The sequence below is a fragment of the Thalia democratica genome, chromosome 3, assembly GCF_965202585.1.
Source record: "Thalia democratica chromosome 3, ktThaDemo2.hap1.1, whole genome shotgun sequence".
Taxonomy (NCBI): Eukaryota; Metazoa; Chordata; class Thaliacea; order Salpida; family Salpidae; genus Thalia; species Thalia democratica.
This window is the reverse complement of record NC_139167.1, coordinates 47521082-47537492: the sequence shown is the minus strand read 5'-3', so window position 1 is coordinate 47537492 and position 16411 is coordinate 47521082. Positions and strand designations below refer to the sequence as shown.

General features: G+C 24.3%; 2 protein-coding genes across 4 annotated transcripts; both read right to left on the bottom strand.

Annotated features, from left to right (window-relative positions):
• Positions 1-925: 925 nt before the first annotated feature.
• On the bottom strand, positions 926-11517 carry LOC145831742 (uncharacterized). Of its 3 annotated transcripts, none has more exons than XM_082939064.1 (15): positions 11084-11517; positions 10125-10244; positions 8563-8668; positions 6886-6965; positions 6506-6629; positions 5437-5571; positions 4223-4378; positions 3382-3539; positions 3169-3291; positions 2827-2973; positions 2537-2668; positions 2354-2434; positions 2161-2298; positions 1676-1751; positions 926-1326 (listed from the first exon to the last, which is right to left on the bottom strand). In XM_082939064.1, exons 1-15 carry the CDS (start codon positions 11317-11319, stop codon positions 1243-1245), a joined length of 1896 nt encoding a protein of 631 aa, XP_082795190.1. In that variant the 5' UTR covers positions 11320-11517; the 3' UTR covers positions 926-1242. The 3 variants fall into 3 exon arrangements, 2 of the variants coding, with proteins under 2 accessions (XP_082795190.1, XP_082795191.1); XM_082939065.1 differs by having other exon boundaries at positions 1211-1344; XR_014369682.1 differs by lacking the exon at positions 926-1326 and having other exon boundaries at positions 1681-1751; positions 2161-2311.
• Positions 11518-11717: 200 nt separating this feature from the next.
• On the bottom strand, positions 11718-16204 carry LOC145831543 (thiosulfate sulfurtransferase/rhodanese-like domain-containing protein 2). Its single transcript, XM_082938827.1, has 4 exons — positions 15799-16204; positions 15258-15584; positions 14810-15063; positions 11718-12676 (listed from the first exon to the last, which is right to left on the bottom strand). The coding sequence occupies exons 1-4, from the start codon at positions 16177-16179 to the stop codon at positions 12355-12357; spliced, it is 1284 nt and encodes a 427-aa protein (XP_082794953.1). The 5' UTR covers positions 16180-16204; the 3' UTR covers positions 11718-12354.
• Positions 16205-16411: the final 207 nt, after the last annotated feature.

Below are 16411 nucleotides of genomic sequence, written 5' to 3'. Positions count from 1 at the left end.
TATACTGTTAGTACGTCCAAATACGATTTCTCAATAGATGCGTGCATATAATGTTTTGAAAATTTTAAAATAATTTATGCAGTTGTTTAAACGTTTATCTAATGAATATTCTATTTTTTCTTGAGTACGCACTTAGAATAAAACCCAATAATGCGTACTCAAGAAAATATGGTTTAATTTTTTAAAAAACTCCTAGATTGAATTATTTTAAACTGAATTAAACAAATTTTTGTATCTCCTGAATGTGAATTTAGTAAATGATTGTTTGAATAACTGAGCAATGAAGTTTCTAACATCGGCTCTTAACGAAAATTGTAATACTTGCACAATAGAAATTTAATTTTAAATTTAAGTTGTTTTTTATAGTTATTTTTGCTAACAGAGTTTATTTTAAGTAAGATTACAAAAATACAAATCTTAAACACAATGTTTTTGGGTAAGTGCGTACTTAAGCCGAAAGTGACTGTACTCGAATTTTACGTCTTAAATAAAGTTATCAATGTCATGATGAAATGTAGATCTTTCTAATATAGTTTCAATCTTATAAAAAATATTAAACATATATATTTAAATATACTTACAAATAATCTATTGAAAAATTTACTAGTATAAAAAAATTCAATTTAAAGTTAACTGTTTTTTTAATATTCATAAATCAAGTTTATCAAGTTTTTCATGCAACGCTTTTATTTTTAATAAAGAATTTTTTACAGGAAACAATTTAAGTACTTGTACTTTATCGTTGTGCAATTAATTTTTAACTATCGATATTAATTTAAAAATTGCTTATAAGTCCATAAATATGACCGCAACAAATTCTTCTGTTTATTTCTTTAGAATATTATGTTTAAAATTCCGATTTTTTGTAATAAAAAATTTCTATTCACAAATAAGGTACAAATTAAAAGTAATAAATGGGGTTTAAAAGAAGTTCAAGCAAACATGTTATAAATTAAATAAAAGTTTCTTAAATGAAACTTCGTAAAAAATACTTTAAAAAAAAAACATAAATTTATTATTTGCTTTATAGAAAATATCAGTTCGAAAAAAAAACGTTTATAAATTTTCATTAACAGCCTAACAAAGTTATTAAGATTGTTTATAAAACTAGCAGTTGATAAACAATTAAAAAAACTTAGTCATAACGGTTTATTAAAACATTTTAAACAATTAGTTTTATACGAGTAAATTTATAAAACACAAACTGATGGCCAACAATCTTCAGTATTTTTTATGCTTTATTTATATCTTCGCAATAATATCGTTTTCTTCAATTATAAATTGGAAAATCAGTGAAAAATATTCTTGACAGCTTTCAAATTTGCGCTAAAAAATCATTAGAACCTTTAACAAAATTAAAAAAAGTAATTAAAAAATATACAGTATCTAAACTTTTTTCTAAAATGTATTTATACCCAAGTTATATTTATCTAAAACTACAAAAACTATTTAAATTGTTTATTATAAAAATTTGAAAAAATGAAAATTTTGTAAAAACTTTGCGAAACTGGTTTAACCTATCCAATTAATCTACAGAATAGTTTTAAACCGCCTATTGATCGACTTTTATAGCCTTTATTCTAATTTATTTGAAAATATAAAAATAAATTTAGTGCAAAAAAAAACAAAATATTTTGATACTTTATCTTTAAACATAATGAAGACAAATATTTACCATAAATAGCATTGATTTATGCAAGAATTCATCTTTTAAATAAACATCGAAGGTATATGGAGTAAGATATCCATTTCTGTATAAAAATATGATACAATCGATACCAGTTCGTATATATAAGTATGTTTACAAAAATACCTCATAAAAATTATTTTATATTCTCAGACGATACCGAAATAAGCAATGAAGAAAATACTCAAATAATTGTAGAGGGTATATAAATAAATAATATAAAAACTGAATGTACAAAAGCTTTTATTTTGGTAAATATAAACACTACATGTAAATATTATAATAACTCATTATTCTAATTAAACAGCTAGTGAAGATTATTTATCTAAATATAATAGTTATTTAAACTTCAATCAACAAACCTATAAAATAATAGAAATGAGTATGGCTTAGTTTACTACTTTTATAATTCAAGTATAGATAGTGAAAAATGATTCTAAAATTCATTAATATTTAAACTATTTGATATCAACCTCGGTTTAAGTAGTAAAAATAATAGATGGTAATCAACTTCAGCTTGGGTATCATTTATAACTTGTGCAGAAATACTTTTGAAGTCTTCAAAGTCTAGTTCTTTATCCTTGTTGTCATTTCTAATCTTTTTCACACATCTGTTTAAATATACTTTAAAACTTGACGTACAGACATTGATTTAAAAGAACTTACAACTCAACTATTTTGTCCAAATAACTTTTTCTCTTTGCTTCTTTAAAAGATTTTGTTTTTTTCTTCGAATGTAGTTTATACCTGGATTTTTTCAAATTTTGGTAACACAGTTTATTTTATAATTAAATAAAAATTGGACAACACTTTATTTGTTGGCTTCAAAATAATATAACTTAACAAAACCTGGACAGCTGTCTGAGTTTGACATCAACTTTATTTATATTGAGCTCAGAATCACTAATACTACCATCCATATTGACATCTAAGACAGAAAAAAAACTCAATTTTGACGGTCCTTCAAAATTTTCGATAAACCTGAAACATTTAGTATGTTATCTACGGTGTAGTGGATTTTATAAGAAAACAATTGTCTGTTTAAATGCTAAAAAATATTAGACACATTACAAAATCATGAAGTTTAAAATTAGCATTTTGTTGTGCAATGATTAAATAAATATTATTCAAATCTAAACTTTTTAAAAGTAACTTCTCCAAATTCATCAGCAATTTTTTTAATATTTTTGATTAGTTTTATTTCTTTTCTATTTTCAAATTCTTGTGAAGGTGCTTGACTTTTGTTACTCCAGCCAGAAGTACTCAATTCGAAATCTGTACTTTCTCTGTATCAAAATGTATTCTAAAATTATTTTTATTTATATGATTTTAATATTTAAAAAATATTCAGTTTAAACGATTGAAATGAGTTAAATAACTGCCAACTTATTAGTTTTAAAAAACAAAACATTATTGTTTAAATATTTCGTGAAACTAATAACTGCCTTAAATATTTTGATTATATAAAAAAAACACTGCACCTAACTAAACCACCATCGTCTAGTGATCTTGCAAAGCTTTTCCATTCGTCTCTCTTAGAATTTATAATCTCTTCAACTTCGATTAATTTATCATTGTTAGTGTCAAATGTTTCCACCAATTTTCTTTTTTTTAAACACATTATTTAAACAACTTAAAAAAACTAGTACTACAAACTTTCAAATACTGACAGTAAAAACAAAAACAAAACATACCGAATCATTTTAACTTCGTCTCTCCTAAACAGTGATGCAAATAAACTAGTAAGTTGCCTAATATTCAAAACTGGACTTCCCATGTAATTTATCAAGTTAATCAAAGTTAGTTTGTACATTCGCATATTCCAATATCCAATGTCAATGGTTTTCTGTCCCTTCAAAGTATCAAAGACATTACAACAAGTTAAAGAACTAAATACATCAATAAATGCTACAAATCAAAATAAAGCAAAGGGTATCCAATCCACAATTTAATACTAAACGAAATATGCAAATTACTATCCTAAACATTTTTTATACGAAAATACTTATAAAGCAATCAAGTTGTTTGAAGTTATAATCTTTTTCTAACTATATATAACTCTCAATTATACTCTATTTTATAAAAATACTGTATGTATTTTGTTTTTAATATAACTATATCATCAAAATTTTGTATTTCAAAAATAAAATTTTGCACTAAAAACCTAAAAGCACTTCTAATTTTACAAAAAATCAGTAAAACATTTTTTTATAAGAAATATTATAAATTTGCAAGCTAATAAAAATATTAATTTTTCTAGTATTTATTTAAGTTTTTTAAATACTTTAATGCATAACATGTAAAAAATGTCCTAACATAAATCATCACAGTAAATAAAATTGATAAAATTGAAAAAAATAGTTTTCAATAACGTTTTTATTCATTGTCATGGAACAGAATAAACGGAAATTTAGCTAATGTTTTATGTTAACTTAAAAATTTTTAAGTATAAGATATTAAAAACGTCTATTTAGTTTAACAATATGTGTAAAACTAATAAAGTTTTATATTCTAAAATATGATAGAAGTTTAAACCGTTTTCCGATCCCACCAAACATCAACATCTTTCAAATTCACTTGAAGATCTTGACCATCTCTATACTTTTTACAGTCACTGTCACTAAATGTTGTGTTGAGTATTTCCGGTTGCATTAAGAAAGTTACTGATATACTTCGCGAATGAGAACGAACCTTAAAAGATAGTAGTGATAAAGTGTTGATTAACTGTCAAGCTTCTTAATCTCTTAATTATAAATACAGTCTTGTAAAATTAATATAAAAGTGTAGCCCAAGTACTTAGTAATATTTCAAATACTTTAATTTGTACATAAGAGGATTTTTGTTTTTGCACTTATCGAAAATATAAAAAAATTGCATTTATGTATACCTATCAGCTCTTGGAAGTTTAATGTAAAAAAAGCGTATTATTTGTAGTTAGCGATTTCAATAAGTAAAAATTACTTAAAAAAAATAGTAAATTTAAAATAAAATTGCTTTTTTTTAAACAAACTTACTTTTTTAGACAGATGATAAGTATGTAAAGCTTGAAAATAATAAAATGTACACATCAGTAAATTTACAAGTTAGTACTTAATATAAATATTAAACGATTTCATACATTCAACATTTTGAAACTATATGTACTTTTTGAAAAATATAATATTAGAGTTTACAACTTTTTTAATTTATTTAAGAAATGAAAAAGAATAGACAAGTTTACTAAAAATTTATTATCTCAAACTTTCTTGATTCAAGTTTAAGTAGCACAATTGAGATTTAAATGAATAATATATAAAAATTAAAAATGTATTCTTAATAAGTTTTTAAAAGAGAAACTTTTAGTTACTTTATAAGAAAAAGAGGAAAAACTTTAATACTTCCTCCTCTTAGCTACATCATAAACACAAAAGATAAAAAAGTATACAAATAAATTGAAATATAGGAAAATATGTCTATTGAAAAAATTACTTTTTTTTTTACTTTCCGATATTTCATATCTATACAAAACCTACACTATTTTTAAGCTTCTTAAATAAAAGCTACCGTAAGTTTTTTGAAATCTAAAAAATACTTAAGAATTCCAGATAAAATTTTACATACTAAAACTAAGTGTAAATTTGTTGAAAATATTTCTAACTAATAATTTTCCTAAAAGAACGGCTTATGGTATGAGATTTTTCTAAAATTTCAAAGTGATACTTTAATTTCAAACGTTGAACTTTTGATTTCAAAAACAAAACCGATCAAACCTGGTGCATATATTTATTAGGCAAAATAAGACAATCACCAGCGTTCAAACGAGCGTGGTTCCATGGTACTTTGTACAAATCCGAATTTTTTTCCATGACAATTTTGTCTACATCCATTAAACTGTATCCGGACTTCTGTAATTTAATTTTCAAATAAAAGAAAATATATTATTTTAATCATAGTACTTAAAATCACTGTGAGGTTTAAAAACTAGGTACACCATCAATAATTTAACAATTGCAATGATCAGTTACAAAATATATAACCTAGTTTGTTAATTTTAGTTTTATAATATACAACAATTATAAAAAAATCAATAATTATTGCATATTTGTATTACTAATCAAAGTTTTAAAACTTTCTAAAATCGATTCTTTAGATACGACCTAAAAAAAATCCTAAGCCCTCTTATAAAAAGAACTCATTAAAGAAATAAAAATTAGAATTGAGTTAGCAACAATATACATTAAAACTTATTAGAACAAGAAAACTGTTGAAATTATAAATCGATAATAATTTTTTTATTTGATAGTAAGTTTGTTTTTATACGCTTCGTATATACACTTATCATTATAGATTTTTCAATGTTAAATTAAAAAAACAGTAATTTTATTTCGCTTCTAAGAAAATATTAATAAAAAATTGAAACCGTTTTTAAAATTAGAGTTGATTTTGTCATTTAAAGTTTACAAATTTCATATTCACTCATATTTGAATTTCAAAAAATAATATGTAATAAATACTAAGAAAGTATAAAAGTTTACTGATTTTTCTACAAGTTAAAAGTATCAAAGAACTGTATAGTTTTCATGGGAAGAAAAGAAGTCTAACAACTTTTTCAATAATATTGTTAACAAAACTTTTTATTAAAAAAATTGTGTTACGAGAAAACCCAAGGATTTAAAGATTAACCTTGTTGTAGTGGTAACCATTTTAAAAACAAGAGTAACTCAACCTTAGTTAAATGTAAAAATGACTTTTTTAGTTATTTACAGTTAATCTACCAGAGTCAAAACTCTGTATAACTTATAAACTTTGACAGAGCTAAAATAGTGCAAATGTACTAACCGAATCCTCACTACTATGTACACTGTTAAGTATTTGCTTGTATTTGTAATCGTATAAAATCCAGTCTTTTTGTCCACTTATTACACAATGCAAAATATCATCTGCGTCCCAATGAACAAGTGATCTAAAAAAACATTAACCAAGTAAAAAAACTTGTATGAAAATAAAAAAGAACCACTTTAATATAAAGTTGAAACTTGTGGATATAGTAAACTTTTGAATAGATTATTTTGTTCATCTATTTTCTGGTGAGTGTTGAAAAAACAAATAAAAATATTGAATAAAGAATTAACAAAATAGGTATATCTATAAAATAAAAATTAAAACACTTTTAGCTTATCAATTTATTCTATAAACAATAACGTTGAGTTAATATTAACCTTGTTCCTGCGCTTCCAATCCACAAATTTAATTCTTGCAAATTTTCTCTGAAAGTACTACATTTCAAAAGTTTCGGAACCTGTTTTTATTCGTATAGATTATGTTTTGAATTTTTTTAATTAAGTAATTTTTTTTTGTAATTTAATTCAACGATGTTTAGGATGTCATACACAAACTCCATGTTTATATTTCAATTAATAACACTTTTACTAAACCGTAATAAATTTAAATAAATCAATTTTAAAATGGATTATTTTGATCTTTTGTATTATTAAATATTTAAACTATTGTATGGCTAACTTAAATTTAAAATTCTATTTAGCTTTTTTCTTAATACTATTGATTTTTTATGCAATATATAAAAATAATCCTAAAAAAGTATACATAATCTTCTTTTTGTTAAGTAAATACGAAAATAAAAATACTGTTCACAAGAAAATGTAATTGTCAGTATCTATCCAAAAAAGAAAAACAGATACAGTATATGCTTATATAAAAATTGTTTATTATAAAATTATTATTCTACAAAATTAGACCAGTTCATCATTCATTTTGTTCAACAAAAAATAAATCAAGATGTGAACATGTTAAACATGATTTAAAATGCATGATTTAGAATAGTAATTTTAACTTTACTTTCAAGCTAAAACTTTGTGTAAATTTCAATAAAAATAAAACCCATAGATTTAATTTGAAAACATGCATTTAAAAAGTTTTTAAATGATACAATATAATTGAACTTTTTTTTTTAAAGTAGAATATTTTAAAACAGAAAATTTTAATGGCTTATAGCACATTATTCATCACTGATTTTAATAATTTTTTAATTTAATTGTACATCTTTAAAATTAAGTAAAACAAAAATAAGGTATTGTTAAAAATATAGTTATAAATTAACTCATGGGTCGGGCAGTCAATTATAAGTGAAGGGCCAATTTTATTTGAAAAACTTACTCACTCGCCTCAATGTAAATAAGAAAGTCTTCCGCAGACTGCAGTTGGTTAAAAATAGTTGCAGTAATTTAATAAACAGTATAAGTTTAAATCCAAATGGTTTTAAATTTTGTAATACTGCATTTGTAGTTACTACAGGGTTGCCAAATTTTTTGGAAACTTTTCTCTAGGTTTTCAAAATTTCTTCCAGGTTTTCAAAATTACACGTTTTAGGGTCTATTTTTAGTTTAAAGTTAAGCTTAAGGTAAAAAAACTGTATTAAATATTATAAAGATATGGAAAATATATCATAAATTTCTTTAAGTGTGTTTTTTAATGAATAACTTTTTGATGATGACAAACTTTTTTTTGTTTAAAAATCATTTTTATAGTTTAAAAATACATTTTAGTCAGAAGGTTTTCGCTTTTCGGACGCATTTTGCCGATTCCTGATGCCAATCCACCACATGCCATTAAAAAAGAACTAATAAAACACTTAGACATCGAAAAATATATATTGTATTATTTATGCGCAATATAAAAACATATATTTACGTTTAGTTTAATTCTTTTTTATATGAAAATAGAGTATATAATTAAAGACAAAGGGCAGTTTAAAAATATACATGTTACATGATAAACAAAAAAAAAAGGTTTAGATAACTATTTTAGATAGAAAAAGATTAACGAAAATTAAATAACTGAACATGACTTGAAAGTAAAAGTGATGCTTGCATTCTCACCACTATGTCGTCTTTCATCACGTTTGGCAAAAATGTGACAACATACCAGTTATTTGTATGATATCCCGATAGAAACTTACTAAGTTTCATACGACGCATACCTCTTCTAATGCAGTAAGACTTATTTAAAATTTAAATTCATTATAATTCATTTTACAGACTGATTAAATTTAAATAAAAAAGTTCAAAAATATGTTAACTTTTATTTCAAAATCATGATAACTTTTAATATATCAGCTCACTAGTGTTAGTAAATTTTAGGAGGGATTAAGGAGCCATTTTAATTTAAAAGACATTTTAACTAGCGAAATGTCCAAAACAAAAAGTCTACAAATGATAACAAACGTTTTTAGACAAAATTTAATTATTAATTTCAATTAGTAAAGCTTTACTGAGGATTATATGAGAAAGAAATAATTCATATATTAAACAGCTCTATAAAACTCTTGTTTATTTTATAGTTATATAAACATATATATAATGTAGAAAATGATGTGGTTATAAAAACTTAAACACTTTCCACTGAGCCCTCTTTGAAGGGCTTTAAAATAATTTAATCAGAAAAGTAGGTTAAAAAAAAACAGAACATATGTTTATATAGCTAAATGCTTTAATCGTAAACTTGTACGGTTTGAAATATATTTATTCATTTCGTTATTTGAATATAATATATATATATATCAGGGTGCATATTTTTAGAGCTACTTTTGAGTTTCCGGCTGGAAAAAATCTTATGTTTCGGAAGTATCATAAAAACACCCTGTGCAAAATTTTAGATGATTTGAAGAAATTTTCACTTAGGCTTTAACGGTTTTCTAAAAACCACCCCAATTTAAATTTTAAGGGATCCAAAAAGTGCGCCCTTAATTTTTTTAGTTAAAATCTGTTTTACATGTAGCCAATTACCACACAAACAAATTTTAAACGATTTAAAGAAATGCTTATGGTGGCATTTTTTGTTTTATGAAAAAATAACAAAAAAATGAATAAAACTTACAAAAAGTGATAAAGATTATATAAAATCAATAAATGCCACCACAAAACTTTCTTAAGAAACAGTTCTACATTTTTTCAAAAAACAAGAAATGTCACCATAAAACTTTCGTTAAACCGCTACTTTTTGGATAACAGGAATTTTGATTTGGGGTGGTTTTAGAACATTGGTTGATGCCAAGGTAAAAATTTCTTCAAATAATCTAAAATACTGCACAGAGTGTTTTTATGATATTTCCAAAACATAAAAAAATTGTCAGTCGGAAACTCAAAAGTAGCTGTAAAAATAAGCACCCTGATATATATATACATTTAGATTAAATTAATAAACACATTTTTGGTAACAATTACTTTACTTTCTTTCAAATAACTTTTAGTTTTAATGAAAATTAAAAAGTATACGGTTCCTTTTCTCAAATGTTAAGTAACATCATAACAATAACTAAGTAGTTTTTTTTTTTTATTTGCTATCTTTGAAACACACAGTAAATGCAAAAAATACTTTAATTACAAAAACAAATAACAAAACTTCATTAAATAATAATTTTAACAAAGATGACTTTTTATACCTGTTTTCGTTTTTCCTTTCTATTTGCACATGCTCATCTCCGTATTTTTCCAACAAATACTTGTCTGTCCAAGCAGAAATCGCGTTCGAGTTTTTTATTCCACCTCTGATCACCGCTGGTCTGTTAGATAGCAAACATGATTTTAAGCAGTAAAACAGTTGAAGCTAAAAGAAATAAAGTTCAATTAAAACTTTAAACACATTAACAAAATAACTTAGTACTTACTAGTAATTAATACTTTAACTGCAAAACCAAACAATTTAACTTAAAAATAAATAAAAAAACATGAAAAAATATTTATCAACTTTTATTTTAAAGAAAAGTTGACACAATATAACTTTGGTTTTAAATAAGAAATCAAAGTTGTTTTTAAGAAAACAATTTAATATCAAAAAACTTAGATATTGAGCAGTGGTTCTAAAGCTGCTACACGTGCACAGTATTATGCATAAAAGTAAATTGACTATGCACAAAAATTGGGTTTGGTGAGAAAATATTTTCTAAATAACACTTAATATGTCTTTTTTTATCATAAAAAATTATTACGACATTAATTTCTTAACACGTTATTTCCATACTAAGACACTCAAAACACATAAAATGGTATTTTATAACAGTCTAGTGTTCACAAATTTCTGGTAATCTACTCTGCACAGCTTTTAGTTGTTGTTGTTAAAGAAGTATTATTTTTAGAAAATTGCTGTACTAGATAAAAGTAAGCTTTATAAAGGAAAAAAGTATTAAGAGAATTGGAACCAAAGAAATTAGTTCACTTTTAATGATAGTTTTTAAATTTAATGAAAGATACACTATAAACAAAAATGATCAAACCATTCATTATAAATTTTGATTTTTTTTTAAATCACCAACAAGAAATTTATTAATTAGTAATTTAAAAATGACCGTACACAATGGATACTAAGTCCACAAACTCATTTTAAAATGTTATAACAACAAACTTGTATCCAGATATGTATTTATCCCAGACAGTTTGCCACTCATAGCTACCGGCTTTTAATTCGTCAACATGTCCACTAGATCCCCGTTGCAGCCCTAGGAGTTTTCCATCCCCGAGCAAAGTTGCTTCGTTCAAATTTAACTTTACATTAAATTTTAAATCAGCGGGGAACTTAGTTTCATCACAAGATATGTGGTTAGGAGAAAAAAATGTAAATATAAGTATTAGAATTAACATGGTTTTTTTGATGATTCTATATTCAGTTTAAATAATTTTAAAAGAAACTTAGGTAGGCGATGAGAAATAAATTTCTATAAATGTAAAATAACAGTACTCTGTATATATTAACTTCTAAATCTGTTTTCATCTATTTATGTCAACTGCTTGTTAATTTTTTTTTTTATTATACTCACAAAAATACTACCATTTGAAACACATAAATTCTAATAAAATTAAAATTTAATACACATATTTACAATAATAAAAACTTAACATTACAATAAAATGAATGTAATACTAATTAATACAAAGATATTATTGTTTTGTGAACTAATACTCATTAAAACAGTTTCATACCATTTATTATAAAACTACAAAACTGAAATCATAACTACCAATAAATTTTCAGAAAAAAAGTAAAATTACTTTTGTTTGAAGTTAATATAGAAATAAAGGTTTTCGTAAATGTTCTGTAGTGCTATTCGAATGTTCCATATTTTTACTGTTTTGTTAAAGTACCTTTTTAACGCTTTTAATACTTAATTTAGAGCTCAAGTGCAGTTAAAGCCAATTTTATATTCAAAAACTTTTAAACTCAACGTTTAATGAGAAATAATTTTTTAACACAACAAAAATTTCCTAAAAAACATAACATATAAGCTTAAATATTAAGTTTAAAAATGACTTTAAAATGAAATTCAAACTTAAATTTTAAAATAAGTTATAAATGATGTGCTATATATTCGAAATAAAGACGAATAGTGCTTGCATATGTTCCAGATTCTGTGCTTGATTTTTTTGTTGATGGGTTGATACCAAAGCATTGAGTTCAAAAAATATGTAAAACAGTGTTTATATTACTTAAACCCAGTGTTTATATTACTTAAACCCCTTTTTTCACTGCTTTATAAAGCATTTAAAAATTTATATTAAATTTAAACAGTACAACACATCATCTAAACACTTCATATGAATATAAGATGAGAAGAAACCCTGAGCAGTAACCGAAATAGATTTAATAAAACCAAATCAATTTTATTTAGTGCACAGTAGTCATTTTAACTCAATTTCTTTAGGAATTCTTTTTCTATTTTGTGTACATGTACATTCTTCAACTAGATTTCCTTTGACACTATTTTCATAACAAACATCACAACATGTGCTTTTACCAGCCATTCTGCATTTTTGACATATTATGACTAACTGTGAACAAAGTTTACTAGAGCAAACCTCATAAGAATCATAAGGTTCACTGCAGTATAGACAACTAGAAATAGGTTTTTTCTGATTACTTCCTTTTCTTTCAATCGCAAAACGATTGTCAAAAACAAACAGTTTTCCATTGTAGTAGCCGTTAGGATATTCTTCAATGTATCTAAAAATAATTCATTTAATTTAAACGCAATATCTAAATATTTGATATCTTTATTATATATCTCTTATTTATAATTAACTATATTTAAGTTGAAACTTATAATTAATTAAAATATTTTCCATTTAAAACTGAAGTCTATAATGGGGTTAAAAGTACTTGTAAAAACAACATTGATATAAAAGAAGTTTTAATAAACTTTAAAGTTGTATAATGATAAAGTTATCTATCATATCCCAATTATTTTTTATATTTAGGTGTCATAGTTTATTTCTTAACTAAAAACAGTGTATAAACTAGATTCAATTTCACAGGTAGAGAAAATAGGCGAAAGTCATCAGATCCAAAGTCTGGTCTTTAATATGCTGTGGGACAAGCTTAATTTATCATAAAGTTTCGATCAAAGCACAAGATCTTGTGTTACATGTTGCAAACCCATTAAAAGTAAAGAATTTCGGCTTTGTCAAGATTATTTTAATTACTTGCTTAAATTCAAATAGTACATGGAAAAACCTTTAACACTTTAATATTGAAATAATAGAAATACATTGAAATAGTTTTAAATATTAAGATAATAAGGGGACCAAGTAACTTTTTACAAAAAGTTTATAATAAAGCTTAAATAATGAATTATAAGTCAGTTTTTATAAGTTACAAAAATTTAATTAGTTATTTAAGTAAAAAGTTACTGGTACAAAATAATGATCTTTCATTTTTTCGTAATCAAATTCCTCAGAAATCTAAGAATTCAATAAAAATCATTCTTCCTTTTATATATTTTTCTGATTTGAAACATCAAATTTTCAGTAAACATTTCTTAAATTGTTTTAAAACATTTACAGATAAAATTTTAGTTAGAAAAAACGGTTATTTGAAATTAATATAACTATTTTATCTTAAAACAAACATTTAGGTGAAATATTTTGTACCACGGTAGCAAAAAATATTGGATAAATTTTAAAGATATGCAAGTATGCTAATAAAAAGTAGAAAAATAAGAACACTTTTAAGTTTTCGAAAACAAAAAGTTGTGACAATAAAAATTCTCTGAAATTTTTCTAAGCAAATTGTCGTAAGAATGAAGAAAAACTAATTTTTTCAAGGAATTTTAATCTTTGCAAAGCTTATAAAACAACATTTTAATTTCAAATTCTCACAGTAGAAAAGGTGGCAGTTAAGTATGTTATATTGCGTAAATGCTCATTAAAGAAGATAAAATGTGACCACTTTGTTGTCTTATGTTCTAAGATACTTACTAGTTATCATATTGTTCATTTGTGTTTAATTATAGTTTTTAGTTTGGCTTTCTACAGTTTCATTTAATCTTCTTTATTTGCTTTATATCATGTAAATAAAATATAGGTCATAAGCATTTTATTAGAAATAAGATGTTTGCTTTTATCAAGGACGCATTTCACAATATGTTCTCTTCTATACCTATATCTACCATCTAATGACCCATAAGTACATTAGCTGCTTTTCAATTTAAATATTAGTATTGAATTAACTGTGAAAACTTTAACAAAATGAACACTGGTTAAAAATTTAGGCTGAAAATATATTTTTACCAGAAACGTCAGAAAATAACTAGAAATCACTAAAAATCTACCTCCTCCTACGTTTTTTGAGATAACTACCTCAAATTTTTAGGAAATGTTTCTTGCAATATTCTGTCGGAACAGAATTTAAATAAATTAAGAAATTAAAATTTTGTAACAAAAAAACTAAAAAAAACTTTTTTTTGTTTATTTTTTATATAAAATTTTCATTTTTTATAAATTTTTTCTGACAGAATTTTCTTAAAATATCAAGGAACATTTCCTGAAAATTTGAGGTAGTTATCTCAAAAAACGTAGGAGGAGATAGATTTTTAGTGAAATAGTCTATTTTTGCTGTTTTAGTTTGCGCATCCCATAAGGAACCTATTGTTGACTCTGACTTTGACCAGCTATATCTCAAAAATTACTTTGAATTTTTCAAATCTGTAAAAAGAGTTTTGTAGCTTAGTATAAACTACATAAAATAAGATCAAAAACCAAAAAAGAGTGTTTACCCCCCTATGCCCTTAATTTACAAAAAAATAAGTACAACAACCCTTATTGACTTAATAAAAGTTTACAACTTAAAATATCTTACTTGTGTATTCCACCCTTAAGTTGATAGACATCTGAGCAATCAGTAAACTTCTTTACATATGCACTTGCTCGCTCACATCTTATACCGCCAGTACAATACATAACAACTTTCTTATTTTCAAAAATGTGTTGGTTTTCACGGACATATTCTGGAAAGTAACTGAATTTTCTGATGTCTGGAGCTAATGCACCCTCAAATTTTCCAATTTTGTGTTCATAAAAGTTTCTACAATCCAGTAGGACAGAATTGTTTTTCTGAAATTAATTCATTATGTTGTAATAATTATTAGAAGAATTTAATTTTGCCTCTACTATAAAACTTAGAGGTATTGAGGACTAAAAACGAAAACAGTAACAATTGCAAAGTTTAAAGTTGGCTTATCTATGAAAACTTCAAATTTAATAACAAAATATTTAAGTATATAACTGATAAAAAAACATAGTTTTACCTCTTTTTTTGAAGTCAATTCAGACATAAAATCATGAAACTCCTTTGGAGTTAAGTGTTTTCCTCCAAACTCTGGAGTTACAAGATTGGGGTCAACACCCATAGTGCAAATTTCATCAGCAACAGAAATTTTTAAACTTGTGAAACCAAGTCCATTGCCATTACTTGTCTTGAAATCATCAACAGTCATTAATTCAAACAGTTTGTAAGTCATCATATGTTTAATGTAAACTTCAACACTGCATTTGCATCCTTCATATGTACCATTCACTCCTTCTTTTGCCATTTTAAATTTTCCTTTCAAACCTAGCCAATTACATAAGTCCGTCTGAAATTGAATATAACTGTGGTAAAAGTATAAGAAAACTATAAACTCTATTTTGTTACTCTACAAAACTTTACTAGAAAAAATTTAACTATACTCATAGCTATATTTAAAAATGAAAATATTTAAATGCTAAGCAAGAATTAAGTTTAAGTTAATGGTTTATACACTGCACAGTGTTTTAATTTTTCATTAAGTAATAAAAATAAGACATTACCTGCCATGATTTAAGTTGTTTTAACTCATCATCTGTTATTTTTACATAATGGTAGAATAAAATGACAGTGAATGCTTTAACTTTGCAGCTGCATTTATAATCAGTGACAAATTCATTCAGGTACTTTTTCAGGTGTTTATCGTTTAGACTATTTTTCCTTGAAATTTCCAGGTTTTTTGAACTGTCTTCTTCTGTTAGTTTTATAGCTCTATTCATTACTTCAGATGAATGCTTTTTAGACACATGTAAATGAACACTGCTTTTGCTGTAAAACTTTTCATTACAACATTTCCAGAAAGTAAAACTATTTTGTTTCAAGCTTTCCACAAAAAGAGAAAAGGCTTTTTTCTTGTAGAACTTTGCTTCGTTTTTTGGAGACATAAAGATTTGACTTATAAAAAAATGTTTAAAATTCTTAAAAAAAAATTAAATAAAGTTATGTTTATGGCTTAAACTTAAGTATGATATTAAAAAAAGAATATTCAGTACAATAAATCATGATTAATTTCTTTATATAAAGTTAAATTAGCAAATTGTAACATTTAGATTTAGTTTTCATTATATTAAAAAAATCAATTAAGAAAAAAAAAGTTTTGAAGTAACAGTAATTTTA